The sequence below is a fragment of the Gobius niger genome (assembly GCF_951799975.1).
Source record: "Gobius niger genome assembly, chromosome: 22".
Classification (NCBI taxonomy): domain Eukaryota; kingdom Metazoa; phylum Chordata; class Actinopteri; order Gobiiformes; family Gobiidae; genus Gobius; species Gobius niger.
In genome coordinates this window covers 1,583,183-1,602,591 of record NC_136873.1, presented here as the reverse complement: position 1 = coordinate 1,602,591, position 19,409 = coordinate 1,583,183, and the positions used below count along the sequence as shown (strand labels likewise).

The 19,409-nt window shown below is 41.8% G+C and overlaps 1 protein-coding gene across 3 annotated transcripts in view; it reads left to right on the top strand.

The window, feature by feature from the left end:
* The window catches only part of LOC306981666 (ras-related protein Rab-27B-like), a 607,733-nt gene that overhangs the window by 50,567 nt on the left and 537,757 nt on the right, over nucleotides 1-19,409 (top strand). Inside the window, exons 2-6 of one of the 3 annotated variants that reach the window (XM_079581295.1) lie at nucleotides 7,023-7,194; nucleotides 9,119-9,207; nucleotides 11,053-11,156; nucleotides 13,903-14,026; nucleotides 16,964-17,157. In XM_079581295.1, coding sequence (XP_079437421.1) covers nucleotides 7,042-7,194; nucleotides 9,119-9,207; nucleotides 11,053-11,156; nucleotides 13,903-14,026; nucleotides 16,964-17,150 — 657 coding nt within the window. In that variant the 5' untranslated portion in view covers nucleotides 7,023-7,041 and the 3' untranslated portion in view covers nucleotides 17,151-17,157. Of the gene's footprint in view, nucleotides 1-7,022; nucleotides 7,195-9,118; nucleotides 9,208-11,052; nucleotides 11,157-13,902; nucleotides 14,027-16,963; nucleotides 17,185-19,409 lie in introns of those variants that run through there. The other 2 variants (XM_079581296.1, XM_079581294.1) reach the window with 2 other exon arrangements.

The window sequence follows — 19,409 nt, the reverse complement described above, 5'->3', positions numbered from 1 at the left end:
TTTCAGATATTTTTGGGCGGGTTTGGCTGGCCAGACTTGGCAACCCTGCCTCTCATGAGAGTCACCATTTTTCACCATTTTTAGACATTTTCTGGCAGACTATTAACACATTCATCACACACCAATAAAGTCAAGCCAAAATCAGGTCCATATCTGTGAAGTTTTAACACGTCTGCAGAGAGAAAATATTGCACTTGTTATGGGGACGTAGCGTGAGACATTGGCTTTGCTAGCTTCTTGGTTAGCGTTGTCCGGTTTTTTTTAACGTATTTATGGACCGTTGAATCACTTTGCTCTTCTCCATGTCTTTGTTTCTTCGTTTAGTAGAAAAATATATTCATAAGTCAGCGTTTGTTAAAGTAATGGTGGAGAAATAGGAGAAAGGTTTTTTTGACTGCTTCAAACATGACCATATATGGGCTTTTTTTTTTCTATGTCAACCATGTTGTCTGTATCTATTGTTCATTGATGATGTCATCGCTCTACTTCCGGGTCCAATGGGACTTTAGCCCTGTTCACTATACACCGCGGTCCAAATTATGCAAATAACATTTTTCTCTGATTTTCTAAATTGTCAACTCAAATAAGTCAGCATAGTTTTCAAGTCTTTAACTGGTAGATTTAAATGTGGCTGAAAAAATCTCTCAGTGATAACAGTATTTTTTTCAAAAATAAATATAGTAAAAAAAACTCAATCCACTGTTCCAAATTATTATGCAACTCATCATTTTAATACATTTTAAAGCTTGTAATTAACTGAAAATGGTCATTTGTTGAATTTGTAGCATTAGGAGGTCATACTTACTGAAATAAAAAGCTATTTCAATCTAACATGTCAAGTTATATTTTACCATTGGACCTTCTTTGAGCAGTTTAAATTCTTAAATCCATTAAACTTGTGAGTTTTTGGGAAGTTTCTGCTTGGATTTGTTTGCAGGATGTCAGAATAGCCTCCCAGAGCTGCTGTTTGGATGAAAACTGCCTCCCACCCTCATAGATGTTTTGCTTTTTGAAAAGGTTCTCAATAGGGCTGAAACAACTAATCGATTAATCGACGACTAATCGATTATTGAAATAGTCGACAACTATTTTAGTAATCGATTAATCATTTTCTGGTTCACACAGACTCAAATAGAGCAAAAATTACATGAAAATGTAGTATTTTTGATGAAAACCTACTTTGTTTTTATAGCAAGTGTATGTAGTGCACTTTGTACATTGTAAATTTCATGAATATCTGTTTGTGTCTCGTCAAATCAGAAGCAGAATTAGCACCAAGAGCCTCCAACAAACATTTACTTGAGGTTTACTCCATCAACGCGTCCTCAAGCGGATCCACTTTAGCTTTATGTGATAAAAAAATAGAAAAAGTTAAATTTTCCTACACCATTCATAGCCAAGCGACTAATCGATTAATCGTAAAAAGAGTCGATAGATTAATCAATTACAGAATAATCGTTAGTTGCAGCCCTAGTTCTCAATAGGGTTGAGGTCAGGGGAGGAGGGGGTCCACATCATGAGTTTCTCTCCTTTTATGCCCATAGCAGCCAGTGATGCAGAGGTATTCTTTACAGCAGGACATGGTGCGTTGTGGATGAATATGATTTTGTTCAGGAAAACACGGCTCTTCTTTTTGTACCACAGAAGACAGTGGTCAGTCAGAAACTCCACATATTTTTCAGAAGTCATTTTCACACTTTTTAGAAGGAGGATACTGAGTTACTTTATCATGCAACAATGATCATGTGGTGATATGTTACCAGGGGAAAAACAAATGTCACTGTCATTTCTAATTTCTTGGAAAATGACAATGTTCAACTTTACTCACTGATGATTGTACGACAAATCTTTCAGAAAATGCCAATGGCTTTGTCCTTTGGTGAGGCCAGTGTGCAAACCTCCATCTTGCGGTGCCGCCGAGCTCAGGGTGGGAGCGCTGCACACACTTCCTGTTTGCATCCTGAATGTTATGTGCACGCCTCATTCATTTTTAATCAACACTGCTGTGCTTTGTCTTTGCACCGACCACAACTGCGGCTCCCCAAAGTCATGTGATTACAACAGGATTGTCTCGGACTAAACTTAGCTGGCATAAAGCGGACGATACAGTAGCAAGCTTCAACCGCTGCATTATCTCCCGCTAATGTGGGACCAGACACATCAGTGGAGAGGTGAAGCCGTGTGGCACAGAGAGCGTCTTCTTGTCTTGGTGGTGGCGTTGCCGTGGAATGCTGTCAGCTGGCTGGTTGCCATGGAAACACTGTCAGCTGATGTGTGTAGTCTGTGTCTCCATGGCGTTTGCGTGTGTGGAGGTGAAAATCCGTGAGAGCAGCAGAGATCAAGAGGTGTTCAAAGAAAATGTACGTCTGTCTAAAATGTGCAGAATAAATGCACAAAAGCCGCCTTTGCCCAGCAGAGGGCGCACTGAGCCTGTGGGATTTGTCCACATTCATTTATCTAGTCTGAAAATGTTAGCTAGTTTCTACCTGCATTGTTGCGAATAACTGTTGATTTGATTAATAGGTGAAGAGGCGCACATCCACCGGTCCTAAGCCAGTGTGCTGGATAAAAAGATCTGCACAACTGTATGCGTTACGGAAACGTCACTGGTCACTGTCGGAACATCACTGGCGTGAGCTATTAAAGAAGCTGAGCCTATAGTTGTGCAGATTAACTGTTGATTTGGCCCAGAGTTTTCCAACCCTTCAGAGCTGTGGCGCTTATTTGACATGAGAAAAATCACAAGGCACACCACCATTGTTACAAAAAGTACATTTAATGAAACACAATGAATATCTCGTCTCAATTTTTTAATTCAAGCTGGGGCCCGTTTTATTAGCACTTATTATACGGCTCTTCACAACGTAAGTAGAACGCTCTATTGATTTGAATGGGATTTTCCAACGTTCTACCGGTCATTATTTTTTGCTAGAGGACCTCTGAGAAAAATAATGACCGCTGCCAATGGCAACGGAGTTCATGCTTGTAATACAGGTCTTTCATATCAGTCCGCACGTAAGTAGTAGCGGACACTCCCTCTGTCCCCGTCACTGCGAGAGAAGTTAACGTGAGTCCGACTTTCAACTTACCCAGAGATTCAGCACCATTCCTCCAACTGCGCCTTCAACTAAGTAGCTAGGCTAGCTACTAGCCTTGCTGCTACTAACCTAGCCAAACGTTGCCAAGCAATGCACAAACCTTTGGGAACTATTGCAGCGGAAGTCATTAAATAAACCTTTTGGCTTCATAAAAGCGTACAAAGTTTCTGTTGTGTGTGTTCAGTTGGCAAATGGCCGAATAATAAGCGAGATAATGTATAGAACGCTGGTCATTATGGAGTCATCAGAGATCCTCTGAAGGATCTCTGGCTACTACCTTATTTTCGATCATAATGCAAACTCTAAATTGACACAACTTGCTTAACAACTGGATGAGCATCTGAGGCTCCAATTGTTGCCCAATTTATCCTGAACAGCCGCAGAGGAGCCCATCCAGGGTCACACGGCCTCATCAGTGAACAAGACTGTCTGAAAATGAGTCTTCATGTATTTCTGAGCCACTGCAGCCGTTTCAGTTCATCAGCTTCAATGAACAGTTTAGGGGAGGCCGGATAGAAGGTTTATGCACAACTGCAGCCTCTGGAGGGTCCGACACCTTGATGTTCGGGAGACTCCAGAGGCACCAGCAGCTTCAAATACCTGCCTGCTGCTTTGTAGCTGCTGTTCTATTCATCTGATGTATTTGTCTGGACAAAACCCGTGAGTGCTCTGAATCAGCCACAGATCTTTTATCAGTACGATGATTGCGCTTAGGCTTTCATGAAATATTGAAGGTTTTCATACCTTCAACTATTTCACGCTTTTCATCAGCAGAGAGATCCTTTTTCTTTCCCATATTGCTTGAAAATGATGATCTGCTTAATAATGTGGAACGTCCTTTTTCAGTAGTTTTTCCCTTAACTGGGCTTAACCTGAAAACTACATATCCCAGGTCTCTGAGATTAATGTCAGTGATTCAAAGAGCCCCGAGACACAAAACCATCCATGAGTTTCATTGAAAACCTTTCTTGTCTTCACCTTTTTGACACTGAAATACAATTTGCATAATAATTTGGAACGCGGTGTACAGACCGCCCTCTGCTCCCCCTGGCTCAATGAAGAATATATTGTCAACCCTAACAGAAAAGAATAATGAATGTATAATCCTTGGTTATTTTAAAGGCAATTGGCTTGACCGATCTTCAGCAGGAGACAAAGATCTAATCAGCAGTGTTCATTTATCACAATTCATTGATAAACCCACCACAGTAAATTTACAATCAACTTGTAACCAACCCGGAAAGGATCTTATCCTCCAGAGTCATGTCAGATTGTGATCACTCTGTAATATATATATGTATAAAGTACCCCCTAAAGATCTAACATTTTGATATGAATCTCTTTAATGATGACTAACTGGCAACGCCTTTCACTTACACCTCAGTCAGTGAGGCCTGGGACTTCTTTTACACTGAGGTCATGAATGTGATTAATAAACACGCTCCAGAGTTAAAGGAACTCGTCGTCCCTGGATTAACTAAGAACTGATTTTGATGTTTAAGCAAAGAGATGCTGCTTGGGCTAAATTCCGCCTCATTAGAAACCAAAGTGATTGGGAAATATTCAGACAATTACGTACTAGTAGTAAAACAAAAACAAGGAATGCAAAGTCAGAATATGATAAAAAATAGCTTAAATAGGGACGTTAGGGCTGCTTGATTATTGAAAATATAATAATCACGATTATTTTTGTCATAATTGAAATCACGATTATTCAAACGATTATTTGTTGCCTTTAAAAAAATCCATTAAAAAAGTGACAAAAATCCATTAAAAAAGTGACAAAAATCCAGCAAAAAAGTGACAAAAATCCATTAAAAAAGTGACAAAAATCCAGCAAAATAAATGACAAAAACCCAACAGAAAAGTGACAAAAATCCAGCAAAAAAGTGACAAAAATCCATTAAAAAAGTGACAAAAATCCAGCAAAAAAGTGACAAAAATCCAGCAAAATAAATGACAAAAATCCAGCAGAAAAAAGACAAAAATCCATCAAAAAAGTGACAAAAATCCAGCAAAAAAGTGACAAAAATCCAGCAAAAAAGTGACAAAAATCCAGCAAAATAAATGACAAAAATCCAGCAGAAAAAAGACAAAAATCCATCAAAAAAGTGACAAAAATCCATTAAAAAATGACAAAAATCCAGCAGAAAAAAAGACAAAAATCCAGCAAAAAAGTGACAAAAATCCAGCAAAAAAGTGACAAAAATCCATCAAAAAAAAGACAAAAATCCATCAAAAAAGTTACAAAAATCCATTAAAAAAAGACAAAAATCCAGCAAAAAAGTAACAAAAATCCAGCAGAAAAAAGACAAAAATCCATCAAAAAAGTGACAAAAATCCAGCAGAAAAAAAGACAAAAATCCATTAAAAAAATTACAAAAATCCAGCAGAAAAAAGACAAAAATCCAGCAAAAAAGTGACACAAATCCAGCAAAAAAATGACAAAGTACGCCTTGATTAAAGAGAGGTCCCTGTTTCACACCTGCCCCCTGCTGGCCAGCCCTCACACCTGCGCAAGCAAACTGAGCTGCGCGGCCTGATGACATCATCACACAGCGCCGTTTGTTTTTATGTCAGACAAAAGCATGAGCCACGGCACGGGAAAAGCGAAGGGAAAATAATCCCAGCGCCGTGAAATAACACAAGTCTGCTTTGCAAAAAAAAAAAAAAAGATTAGCACTTTACTTAACCATAACAAAATATTAACTAACAATCAATAATGAAACTAAACTATACAGGACTCAATAATACAATAATATCACAAGCTCTTAATGAACACTTTGCTGCAGTCTCTCAAGCTAATGTGACCCCATACTCACATGCAACTTTCAGAAAAACCCTGCCCCAAAATCTTTTTTTCATTTAAATCGATTTCTCCAAGAGATGTTTATCAAACCACAGCAAAATAAAAGTTGAGTCGGCTACTGGACCTGATGGAATGGAATCCAAGTTTCTAAAATATTCATCATATATCCTGATGTTCCCCCGGCAGAATTTTATCATTTTTCTATAAATACAAACTCTCTTCCACCTATTTGGAAGCTGGCTAGGGTGACGCCTGTTTTCAAGGGGGGAGAACCAGATGACTTGAATAACTACAGACCTATTTCTATTACACGTACAATCCCAAAAATATTTAAACTATTCATTTTCATGCAATTATGTGGATTCCAACCTAATCATCCTACTACCACAGCTCTGCTCTTCACAACTCATGTATATAATAGCGTTTGATGAAGGAAAATATACTGGAGCCAACTTTATTGATTTTCTTTTGAAAGCGTTTGATATATTTGATCATTATTTACTGCGAGATCCCACAAGGACCAAATGCATTGCAATCGGATTTCACCATTTCAGAGAGCACTACCTTATTCTTAATGAGAAAATAACATGTTGTTTAAGCTGAGACCATCTAAAGTTACCACACATTAAATACACATGTGCATGAATGGTGGATGATCTCTTGTAAATGTAGTGTAAGTACCTGGGTCTGTGGTTTGATACTGAGCTAATATTCGGGTTCGATTCCCACTTGGACGGGGCCTTTCTGTGTGGAGTTTGCATGTTCTCCCGTACCTGCGTAGGTTTCCTCCAGGTGCTCAGGTTTCCCCTTCCACTAAAACATGTACAATAGGCTGAATGAGAGTGAGTTTGAGAGAGTGAGTGTGGGACAACGGATGCAAATTGGCGGATTGTGGCCTTGTCCGTGCATGAATCTCATGTATGTTCATAACACACACTGTTCCAACCAAATAAACAAATGCAAATAAAAGTAAATGCCAAATAACTGAAAGTACTGCGAAATGCTGTCATAACTTTTCACGTTTTTAAAGTAATAATCTGCAAGTTTCCTTTTTTTTTAATAAATGTAATCTAAATGTTGATGTATTGTAATGTTTGATGATCTGTGGGTCGCAGGTCCTGCTCACTCCTCACTATGACGGATGGGGATTATGACTACCTGATCAAGCTCCTGGCGCTGGGCGACTCGGGCGTGGGGAAGACCACCTTCCTGTACCGCTACACTGACAACAAGTTCAACCCCAAGTTCATCACCACAGTGGGCATCGACTTCAGGGAAAAGAGAGTGGTCAGTGCACTTCCCTCAAAACACACACGTGCACGCACACGCACGCACGTGCGCACGTGCGCGGTAGTACAGTGGTTAGCGCTTGTGCTTCACAGCTAGAAGTTCCAGGGACGGGGCCTTTCTGTGTGGAGTTTGCATGTTCTCCCCGTGTTTGCGTAGGTTTCCTCCGGGTACTCCAGTTTCCCCTACCACTAAAAACATGTACAATAGGCCAGGATAAATAAGAGTGTGTTTGAGAGTGTGCATGGGGGACAACGGATGGAAATTAGCCCAAGGCTACAATCCAGTGTGGCTTGTTCATTAACATGAACTGTCCCTCCAAATAAGACAATGTTTTCAGACTAAAAAAAAAAGAGTTACAAATGTTTGTAACTCTTTTTTTCACCCAGAAATGCACATATAGGGTCGCAAAATTCCGTTCACACATTTCATTGAGTTCTCACTGACCATGAGTTTCATTCACATTCTTTGAGAAATGGCCAGAACTTTACATGCTTGACTATCAGATAAGTCATTCCCATAAATCATGAGATTGGTTGATATATGTATGATGCTTCACTCTCATGACTTGTGACTGGTTGATCTACCAACTATATTTGCATCCCCCACACCGGGGCGAGCATTTCACAATGACAATACACAGTAATCAACCGAGCCTGGTTTTACCAGACCCTCGTACTCATTGTGTTTCGTACAAGGGTCTGGACTTTAACAATTGAGCTCCGTTATCAGGTGGGAGGGGTGAACTCCTTTGAAACAAATGGATCTGATTCTCGCTAGCGTTTGGTTGTGATGTATGTAATGTGTGAGTGAAGCAGATCAGCTATGCTCTTTGAGGCATTCCTTGCACATTCCAAGGCATCAGTTAACCTGGCTAACGCCGTGCTGCTGTGTGCGCTCGAATCATTTGGAATGAGGACCATGGCCGAAATTTTCACATGATTCGGGAACCAATCACAGAACGAGGAGGGACGGCAAGACGATGACGAGCTATTTGAAAATTCAGAAGCTTGTATTTTATTTACGGATAAAAAAAAAAAAGTTTATTTACGGATCAAACATGACAGCAGCAGACGCAACGCTATTTTTCGATCAAGCTTTAGGCCGTGTTCTAAATAGTTTAGCTCGAAAGTTTACAGCAGGTACGTCATACGTCATCGGATACGATGATGCGATTGGCTGTGGCCACGTGCAGACGCACTATGGACGATCGTAAACCACGCCTCTCCTACGAGAAAATGAATTGGTCCCCAGACAAAATATCACTTGTGATTTTAGTCTGGCATCAGTTTTAATTTCTGGATATTTGGGAGCCAAGCCAGAACAGTTTGAAGAGCTTCCATTTCTTTCGCATCCGCCTCCATTGCCAAATTACAACCAGCAAATGCGGCTCAAATGCTTGACGTCACCGACAAACCCCGCCTCCCCCGCTCGCTGAATGGCAGGTTGAAATTCAACCGATGTAACGCGGCCTCTGAGATCAAGCCCAGACGCACATGTAGTACATGTAGGGACATGTAATTGATCAGAGTTTACGGACGGCTAAGGCCAGGTTATAATCAAACGCACCTTTACTATGCATTTACCCTCAACACATGATATGAGAGCATAAACGACTAAAGTTAACAACCAGCACAGCACATGGACAGTCTGTCATGGCGTGTCAATGTTTGCACGTTAACAGTATCGCAGTAGCATTGTAGTAGCTCGTCTGTTTAGCCCCCCTGAAACTCCTCGGCAGCTTTCACACCTGATCTTCTGTCTCCAGCAAAAAGTCCAGTTGCAAACAGCAATAAAAACAAAGAACATCCGTGTTGTTTAGTGTCTCCAGTGTTTAGAGCAGCTGCGTGCGAGTGAACCAACCAGTTTTCACATCACATTTGTTGACCCCCTTTTGTATCTTTGTGTCTTACGCTGCCTCCAGATCTACACAGCCTCCAACCCCAATGGGACGACCACAGGCAAAACCTTCAAAGTCCACCTCCAGCTTTGGGACACGGCGGGACAGGAGAGGTGAGGAGACACGGCGTAACCTGGGAGGGCAGGATCAGCGCCCCTGACTCACAGCTCCATGACTCATTTCGGCTAAACTTCTAAAAGTGATGTAAACCGTTTGTAAACATAACCACCACAGTGTTACCTCATGTTCTTACTATACTTCAGTAAGTGTGGTCTAAAAAACATTGCTTTTTTACCCCAGCTCCTCATCTCCGTGTGGTTCCATTTTCCAGCGCCCTCTGGTGGTATCTTGCTGGACATTATAAACGTGTGGAAGCATAAATATATTAGTAACTACACTTGGAACTCATGGATCTATTTATGAACGAAACGGGAGCATAAATGAGCCTTTAATCGTGTGGAATAATGAAACACGCAGTAAAAAGTGCTCTCTCTGTAGATTCAGTTTAGTTGAGTTTATTACTTTAGTATTACTTAGCAGTTAAAATTCTGCTCTAAAGGAGTGGGCTGAAGCAAAAGCTTATGAAAAATTATATCACAATAGTACAGGGAGCATATTACAAAGTACCTGGGAACACAACATGCACACGTACACACAACGCACCCGTTTGTGAAAGAACTTTACCTTTTTATAATTACATTATCAATCATGCGTAAAGAAGCCAGGGTGTAGATCAGGCCAGTTGAAGAGGCATCAACAAACCCCCACCCAGCTGCCCTGACCAGCTGAATGTGTAGATGAGGTTCCTCTGCTTAGTGGTGCAGTAAAAGACGGTTTCTGAGCCCGTTGGGAGGTCCCTCTCCACAGATCCACAACTCGCCAGCCCTAATTCTCAATTTGTCATTTTGAATAAAAGAATGGCAACCGTTCAGGGCAACAACTCTCTTTCTTAATTAATAGAATTAAAGTTGATCCTACTACTCCCCCTAGTGGCAACGCCATTCATCTTCTCTATTAATGATGTGGGGTCGGTCGGGTCGGGTAACTCAACATTACGGCAAAGTGTGCGGGTGGGTCGGGTCACAAAGCACACATTACATTGTGGGCTTACAACATACAGGTCATTCTTATCCATCAATGCCACAAAGTCAGCTGTGTTTACATGAATGTTTAGTTTTAGGGGTAAACGTGTCAGAGCATGTTATGTTTAGATGTCAGCTGGACAATCGCTTCTGTATGACTTTAATCACCGCTGCAAATGCCTCACAATAGCCGTGTCCAAGCACATATGACACGCACATGTGATGAAAGTAATGCATCAACAAGAGGCAAGGGGAAACTAAAATCAACTGACCTGAGGAGGTCTGAGTAACTTAGCTTCAGGTGAAGCTGCTCCACTTCAACTCTGTTTAGTTTGACAGAAAGACTCGTCCATGACGTGATAGAAGTAAAGCCTCGTGATAGTTTCTGCTCCTCGTCTCCTGATAAGTCCATAAGCGATTTCAAAGGTACCTCATCGGTGTTAATTCTCCTGTAAACTCGTGATCACGTGACGCGCTCCTGTTTGAGTGACAGCAAAACTAAATTACAGCGAGTCGGGTTGGTGCGGGTCAGAAAAAGAGCCGACCCGCGCATCTCTGTTCTCTATACTTTTCAATAATATATTTGAACAGGTTGATGTTTGGACATCGTTTCAACTCCATCTCCATTTTATTCCTCATTTGTACCCCACTGACTGTCAGGCTGAAACTTTTCAAAGTAATGCTATGTTTCTGAATCCTAAACTTTAATTCATCACGAAATTCATAACGACCAGTACAAAAAGAGGGCCACCAAAAATGAGTCTGAGGGCCGCAGTTTGGGCACCCCTGCAGTTTAAATCCTTGAGCTGCCCCAGAGTGCACGAAGAGTGTGTGGAAAGATCTCTGAGTTGACAAATGAAGTGTGCTCCTGTGCAGGTTTCGCAGCCTGACCACGGCCTTCTTCAGAGACGCCATGGGCTTCCTGCTGATGTTCGACCTCACCAGCCAGCAGAGCTTCCTCAACGTCAGGAACTGGATGAGTATGCACCACACAAACTTTACATACTCACTATTGTCAACAACAATCAGGTGTACATTTGTATTTACAGATGTGTAGTGGATAAAGTGATATAAAGGAGCAGCAGATACAGCATCATGTGACACATGTGCAGTGTTTTTAACTGCGGCATAAGGCGTTTTAAATCTTTTTTTTTTTTAAACAGAAAAACAAATCAACATTAAAGCCGCAAGCGGCATCGAAAGGCCCTCGCGGGCCGTGCCTCCTTTATAGCCTCTATTGCTGTTCCTATGTGACCCTACCGAGAGCTAGTGCGACCACTGAATTGTATTGCCCTGATGTGCCATCAGTCTTTGTCAATAAACATCAAAACGAACATTTTTGCTTCTCCGTGTGAATAATGGCTCCAACCTGCAGAAGGCGCTAATCTTTTTAATTTCACAAGCAGCATCAGTGCTTCAATCAACACTGTCCATAAGCACATTACAGGGGGCGCTAACACGCTGTCATTTTGTATCAAGTGAGATTAATGTGAGTCCCATTAAAATAACATGGGGGGCCCTGGGCGTCACCATGGCAACACCGTACAAAATACAATATGGGTCTCACATTTTTTTTCTTCTGCACCTAACGAGGGCGCTATGGCACGCAATGTAACTTTTTCACCTTTGTTGTGTCCAGGGGTGAAAGGTAATAAAATGTATATTTCCGATTTTTTATCGGAATTTGTTTGTGCGAATGGGAGCAATTTTTAGTTTACGATGAATCGCAAAATTCTTCGTAAAGAATTAGTAAAAACATAGCATAAAATGTGGATAACTTTGATGCCCCACATCTGGAGATGAGCTGGAGCCATTTGGAGCTCAGTTGGTGAAACGCCCTAGGAGGAGTTTGTCAAAATGCGACGTCAGCGAAAACGCTAACTCAGCACTTTCCAGACTTCCTGTCAAAATGGCGGACTTCCGGTTTGTCAGGGGGCGTGGCCACAATAATATTTTTTGTTTGTTGTCACATGACGAATGGCTGTACCGAATCCCGTCGCTCTACGACAAAGTTTAAGTTGGCATCTCCCCCATTGGCTCAATGTATTTTCACTTTTGTAGGTGGCGCTATATTATATATTATATATATATTATATATTTTTAGCAGTTTTTCAAATGTTGTTTCAGTTGCATAGAGTTAAGCTGCATTTGTTCATGGAATTTTCCTGTCAACAAAACAAATGATTCCTTTCTATTTATATCAAATATAGCATTTGTTTCCTACTTGAAAACAGTATTAATGTGCAGTACCAGTATTTGCTGAACATGAGACAGTGATACAATGAATGCTAACAATGCTAACACAGACCCTGGGAATGACTGGAGAAAACAAAGCTAACACGGCTAAACAATATGACTGAAAACGAGACATTTCAAAGAAATGACCTGATCCTGAGAAACCTCGACTTAGAAGAAATACAACCAATCCCAGTTTCACTTTCTGCTGTTGAATCAAAGACATGCTGCTCCTGGTCACATGTGGGGCGAGGCAATAACATTTTTACTGGGTCATTGGGTCATTGGGTCATTGGGTCATTGGCCACTGGACCGGTGCCTTAGTGAACCTGCCACCGCCATATTTTTGGGATAAATAATGTTTATTTAGTATTATTTCTGTAAAAAAGCAAAATGACATTATCAAAAGATCATTATTCAGTATAACAAGAAACAAAAAGGAGGCCAGAGGTTTTCAACAGAGACACATTCTTTTTGAAAGGACTTGGCCTTGGGATCAGACAGACTGTGGTACTAGTACATATTTAAAGTACACACAACAACACCCATACTACTGGCTTTTGCTATACTCGGAACTAAACCAGGACTAAGCCAGGGCAAAAACAGGACTATACTCGGAACTAAACCAGGACTAAGCCAGGGCAAAAACAGGACTATACTCGGAACTAAACCAGGACTAAGCCAGGGCAAAAACAGGACTATACTCGGAACTAAACCAGGACTAAGCCAGGGCAAAAACAGGACTATACTCGGAACTAAACCAGGACCAAGCCAGGGCAAAAACAGGGCTATACTCGGAACTAAACCAGGACTAAGCCAGGGCAAAAACAGGACTATACTCGGAACTAAACCAGGACTAAGCCAGGGCAAAAACAGGGCTATACTCGGAACTAAACCAGGACTAAGCCAGGGCAAAAACAGGGCTATACTCAGAACTAAACCAGGACTAAGCCAGGGCAAAAACAGGACTATACTCAGAACTAAACCAGGACTAAGCCAGGGCAAAAACAGGGCTATACTCGGAACTAAACCAGGAATAAGCCAGGGCAAAAACAGGACTATACTCAGAACTAAACCAGGACTAAGCCAGGGCAAAAACAGGACTATACTCGGAACTAAACCAGGACTAAGCCAGGGCAAAAACAGGACTATACTCGAAACTAAGCCAGGACTAAGCCAGGGCAAAAACAGGACTATACTCGGAACTAAACCAGGACTAAGCCAGGGCAAAAACAGAATGTCTAGACCCACTGAGCCAAGACCAGTGATTCTCAAACATGTCCGGTTGTTGTGAAGCCTGACTGGACAGTGACCGTTTTGGGGCAGGGTTTTGCGAAAGGTCAATTATTTGGGTTGTTCAATACATTGATGAACATAACTGAATGTGCACCATGAACTGAATGGAGATGTGTTATATGTGAAAACGTTTTATTTAAATGCCATTGTGAGGAACAGGTGTGAGAGTGAATCCTTCTGTTTTGCTGTTCCCAGGTCAGCTGCAGGCCAACGCCTACTGTGAAAACCCTGACATCGTGTTGATAGGGAACAAGGCGGACCTGGCAGATCAGCGGGAGGTGCAGGAGAAGCAGGCCAAGGAGCTGGCCGACAAGTACGGGTATGGGTACACTGCCCTTCACAACACTGACTGCACCCCAGGGGTTCTCAAAGGGAGGTACACTGTAGGACCCACTGGTGCGGATTTATGAGGCCGAGTTGTGAGTGCTCATGTTAAAGCTCTGACTGAGTTCTTTCCGATGCAGAAAACAGGACGTTTCTGTCACTTTACGGTGCCGGCGATATTGGCCGATAAATAGGCTGATATTGTAAAATACCTTAGATTAACCCAGATATATCGGGCCCAAGTACGGAGACCGTACTACCCAGAGACTCGCCTTATCTCCAGGGGAGACATTAGGATTAGGATGAACTTTATTGTCCCATAGGGAATTATGTGGTGGACTTGCCGTGCTGTGGTTCATACAATAACAATATACAACATGTATGACATGCATTAAAATACATACAAAACAAAAGGACAGTCAGCTCATTCGGCATCATTTCAACAGTGGAATATATCTGTGCCATAACAATCACAGTACAACAGAATGTGTTACACATTAAAGCCACAATGTTGCCCAGAGTTTCATCAAGGCAATAAGAGAACATACAAGACCCCAACACAAAGTGTTAAGAAGAGCAACAGGAATAAAAGAGTGTTTGTATGTGTTGCTTGTGGCTCTCACAGCCCGATGGTAGAAGCTCATATTCATTAAACAGCACATGAGAAGGTTCTTTGAGAATGTTTTTTGGCTGTGCCAAGGCCGTGGATTTGTAAAGGAGGAGACTCTTTCCTGCCAATAATCTTCATGGCATTTTGGACCAATTTCTCAATTTTGGTTTTACACAGGACAGTTAGAGCCAAACCAGGCAAACATGCTGTATTTGATTAGGCTTTTCAGAACAGCAAGACATTATTTTGTGCTCAGGCCAAACAATCTCAGTCTCCTTTAAAAAGGAACCACCTGAGACAATTTGCGACACAGAAAATCTACGTGCACATTCCACTTGACATAGTGGAATGTGCACATCAAGATATTTGAAGGACTCAACTTGTTCTATTTCGCTGCCACCAATAAAGATTTGGTCATGTGACTTTAGTCTTTTGGGGTCAAAGACCATCTCTGTAGTTTTACCTACGTACAAAAAGCCAAACAACAAAATGTAAACTTTCTCAGATGACATGAAGTAAAAAGGATAGCAGAAGTTACAGCTCCTTGGGGCACTCCAGTGTTGCCTGTTTTTGCTTCAGACAAAGTGTTATTTACCCTCACTCACTGTGACCTGTTTGTTAAAAGGGAGTAGAACCACTTCACCAGAAAAGGGCTAATCTGTAGGGCTAACAGTTTTTGTACAAGTGAGGGCAGTGTCAAAGGATGATGTGAAATCAGCAAATGGGACCCGTGCAAAACAACCTGACTTTTCCAGATGTTTACAAATCAAATGAGACATTCCAGCTGTGGCATCAGAGGTGCCAAGGCCTTGCTTGTAAGTGAAGTGCAATGGATCTAAAAAATCTGCAACTTCTGATATTAACAAGTTCACCACCTTTTCTCAAAACATTTAATAACAATGTTCTTCAAGGCCGATAGTCTTTATTTGTAGCTGGACAAGAAGTTTTGGGTAAGGGTATAATCGTTGACTTTTTTCAGAACTGTGGGACCACACAGCTCTTGGCAGACAGAGATGGGGCACCAGGCCTCAGCTCGCTCCTGTGCTCCCCCTGCTGGTCAATGAAAGCACAAAAATCACCAACAATGAAGTCAGCTACAGCAGAAAGGTTCGGTTCTTGAGGCATTCGCTGTCGGCCCCATGCCTCAAGAGGAAGTCAGTTTACATATTCCTCGTCATTCAAGGTTACCAAATGCTGTTTATTTTTGTTCATGCACGTGATCCTCTTCATTGAAGAGGATTTTATATTATCCATTGAGCTCCTTTCCAAACGTTCTCGTTCCTTTTCCATCGCTTTCCTGAGAACAACATTGAGTTCCTTCCTCTATCCTTCTTCTTAAAAGCTCGTCGCTTTTTGTTTATACTGGCCGTAACTTCCTTGGTTATATGAGGCTTGTTATTAACAAATGTAGAACTTGTTTCTTTGGAAATACAGAGTCCACATAGACATGAATGTAATCTGTAATAATTCCAGTTTATGAAAGATGCTCCAGTCCGTGCATGAAAAACACCCCCTCAGTGTTTTCTGTCCGCACAGATTTAGATTTGATGAGTTTAGCACAGTTTCAGTTGATAAGTGGGCATCAGATGGACAGTGGCATCCATTCCAAAGCGTTTGTCTAAAGTTTTGTCCTTCCGAGTGCCGCATTTAATGTGCTGAAAAAATCCATGGAGCACCTGCTCCTCCAGGCGACAGTGGTTTAAATCCCACAGGAGGAAGACAGTGGCTCCAGGGGTGCACTGAATGTGGTTGTAAACACACTCAGACAAGCGATTTGCAGCTTTATTAGCATTTCCGCTGGCATTCCCACCTCATGTGCCTCTCTTCCTGCGTTTCACCCGCAGCAGCAGTGGGTATAGACAGCCAGGGCAGGACAGTCCTTGCCCAACCCTATTTGTGACTTAAGCTTTTTCACAGAGGGCGTTTTGTTTTCCTTCAGAATTTGTTGGAAATGAATTCTTTGTCCCTGTGCCACTGGCTGCAATACAGCCCCCAAAGGACGATGAACAGAAATGAAATTCTGTGCCCTTTCTTCTCCAGACGGACTCTTGCTTGTTCCGGCTGAAAGCTCCCTGTTGGCCTTACACAACAAAAGCCTCGCCCTTTAACCCTGACGCATGTATGAGAGTGTGGGGGGTCAGTGGTTCCTTATTGTAAAAGCACTTTGAGTGTCTAATCTAGGTTGAAAAGCATTATAGATGAATCCTGTTTGTTATAAATTACACAGAAATACACATTCTCTGGTCTCTGGTTCCTCCCGCGGTCAAACGTCTGAGGACCACAGATTCACATTGGCGTTGACACATTGTATGTCCCCCGCAGGATCCCGTACTTCGAGACGAGCGCCGCGACGGGCGCCGAGGTGGACAAGGCGGTCATCACGCTGCTGGACCTGGTGATGAAGAGGATGGAGCAGTGCGTGGACAAGCCCCCGGCCGAACCCGCCAACGGGACGGGCACGGCCAAGCTGGGCGCCCCACAGACCAATGAGAAGAAGTGTGCATGTTAAGACGCCCGTCTTTCAGGAAAGCGACCAATCAGCTGCCCCCCCTCGCGAGATCCGCCTTCACCCGGCCTTGCTGCATGTTTGTTTGTCTTTTGTCACAAAGCGGTCTCCACGAATGACTTCTCTCAAAGCCTCAGAGAGATTCTTAACACAGTAGGCTTAAATCAGGCTTTGGACCATTCTTTTGTACACGTTAGCATTGTTTTGATAAATAACGACACACGACAAAGCATTTCTAAGGCATCGGTAAATACTCATCATTTATAAAACCGTTAAAAAGCCCTTCTGTTCATTTATGAGCCTCAAAACAGAGATTGTTGTTGCTCGCTGTTATGTTTAGACCTTATGAGAACACTGACCCTTTCCCAAGTGGTACGGGATGAAGTGGTGTTACCATAGCGACGCGTACAGCAGCTATAGCGGGTGTGCGCATACATAGAAATGGCAGAAATACCAATGGCTTTCAGAGCCGATAAAGGCGCACGGCGGATCCGTTCTATCCCCATTCAAATTAAAGGGGAAGCCGGTCCTTATATTAAAGTATGACAAAGTCCGTTAATGATTGAGAAACCACAGAACTGATGTAAACGTCATTAACGAAGTATAGTTTGATGCTTAGTGGACGAACACTTTACTGTTTATGATGAGACACTTTTATACCGACATTTATGATCTAAAGTAAACTAGCTCAGTACATTCAGTCATGATTTCTAACGAGGCTTTGACCTGAATGTGGCGGATGGGTTGACGACAGCGGAAAACATCTGGATTGTGCAGAATTTGCGCTATTTGAGGCTAATGCTAACTGCTATTGGAAACGTACGTTATAGATACAGACGGCGTGTCTGGAATCGCCCATATATGGTCATTTTTGAAAACAGTTAAGGGGGAAAACAATTTTGAAAAAATTTATATTTTCTCTAATTATTCAAAAACTACTGTAGCAAATGCTGAAATATGAATATAGTTTCTAGTAAATAATGATACAAAGACATGGGGAGGAGCAAAGTGGTTCAACAGCCCATAAATACATGAATAACGGAGAATGCTAACTTGATGCTACATGTTAGCATCGGGCTAATGCTAACGGTTAGCTCACGCTAGCTACAACTGCTGTTTTTTCACTTCTACTGAACAATCTGCTGTGAGAAAATATCCAAATGGGCCCGATTTACACTTGACTTTATTTGTATGTGATAAATAAGTTGATATTCCACCAGAAAATGGCTAAAAAGAGGGAAAATTGTGTTTCTCTAAAGATTCTATTTTCCCCCTCGGCGAAGCCACGCCCCCTTCTATGACGAGATGCCATCTGTGTCTATAGATACAAACGGCATCTCTGGAATCGCCCATATATGGTCATTTTTGAAAACAGTTAAGGGGGAAAACAATTTTGAAAAAAATTAAATTTTCTCTAATTATTCAAAAACTACTGTAACAAACGCTGAATTATGAATATAGTTTCTACTAAATAATGATACAAAGACATGGGGAGGAGCACAGTGGTTCAACAGCCCATAAATACATGAATAACGGAGAATGCTAACTTGATGCTACATGTTAGCATCGGGCTAACGGTTAGCTCGCGCTTGCTACAACTGCTGTTTTTTCACCTCTACTGAACAATCTGCTGTGAGAAAATATCCATATGGGCCCGATTTACACTGGACTTTATTTATGTGATAAATAAAAGAGTGGAAAATTGTGTTTCTGTAAAGATTCTATTTTCCCCCCCTCGGCGAAGCCACGCCCCCTTCTATGACGAGATGCCGTCTGTATCTATACCGGCTTGCTAACTGTCCGATACATTAGCATCTATTCAAGTACATCATATTATTTCTAAATGGAAAAATGTTGATTCAGTAAAATAATAAAACCGCCAAATTTGTTGATCAGACGATGTCTTTATGGCAAATTAAGTCTGTAAACGATTAGAGAAGATGAGTACGTGTCATATTAAAGATGTATGAAGTATTTACAAGTGCTTTATAAATGCCTAGTTGTGAAAAAGTGTTCCCTTTTTAACTGCAAACCTAACAGAACAAGTAAAAGCGCACAGAGTGGGTTAGATGTTGTCGGTTAGTCGGGGTGTTCCAGGCAATTTGAGTGCTGAAGTGATGAGACAGCGGTATCTTTATAGACTTTGCGAACACAACATACTACATCCCGTTGTTCCCTCGTCAGAAACAGACCTGGAGTTCATTCATTCCTTTTCCCACTGCTGAAGCGTGACGTTAGCTGAAAGTGAAGGCTTGTTTTCGC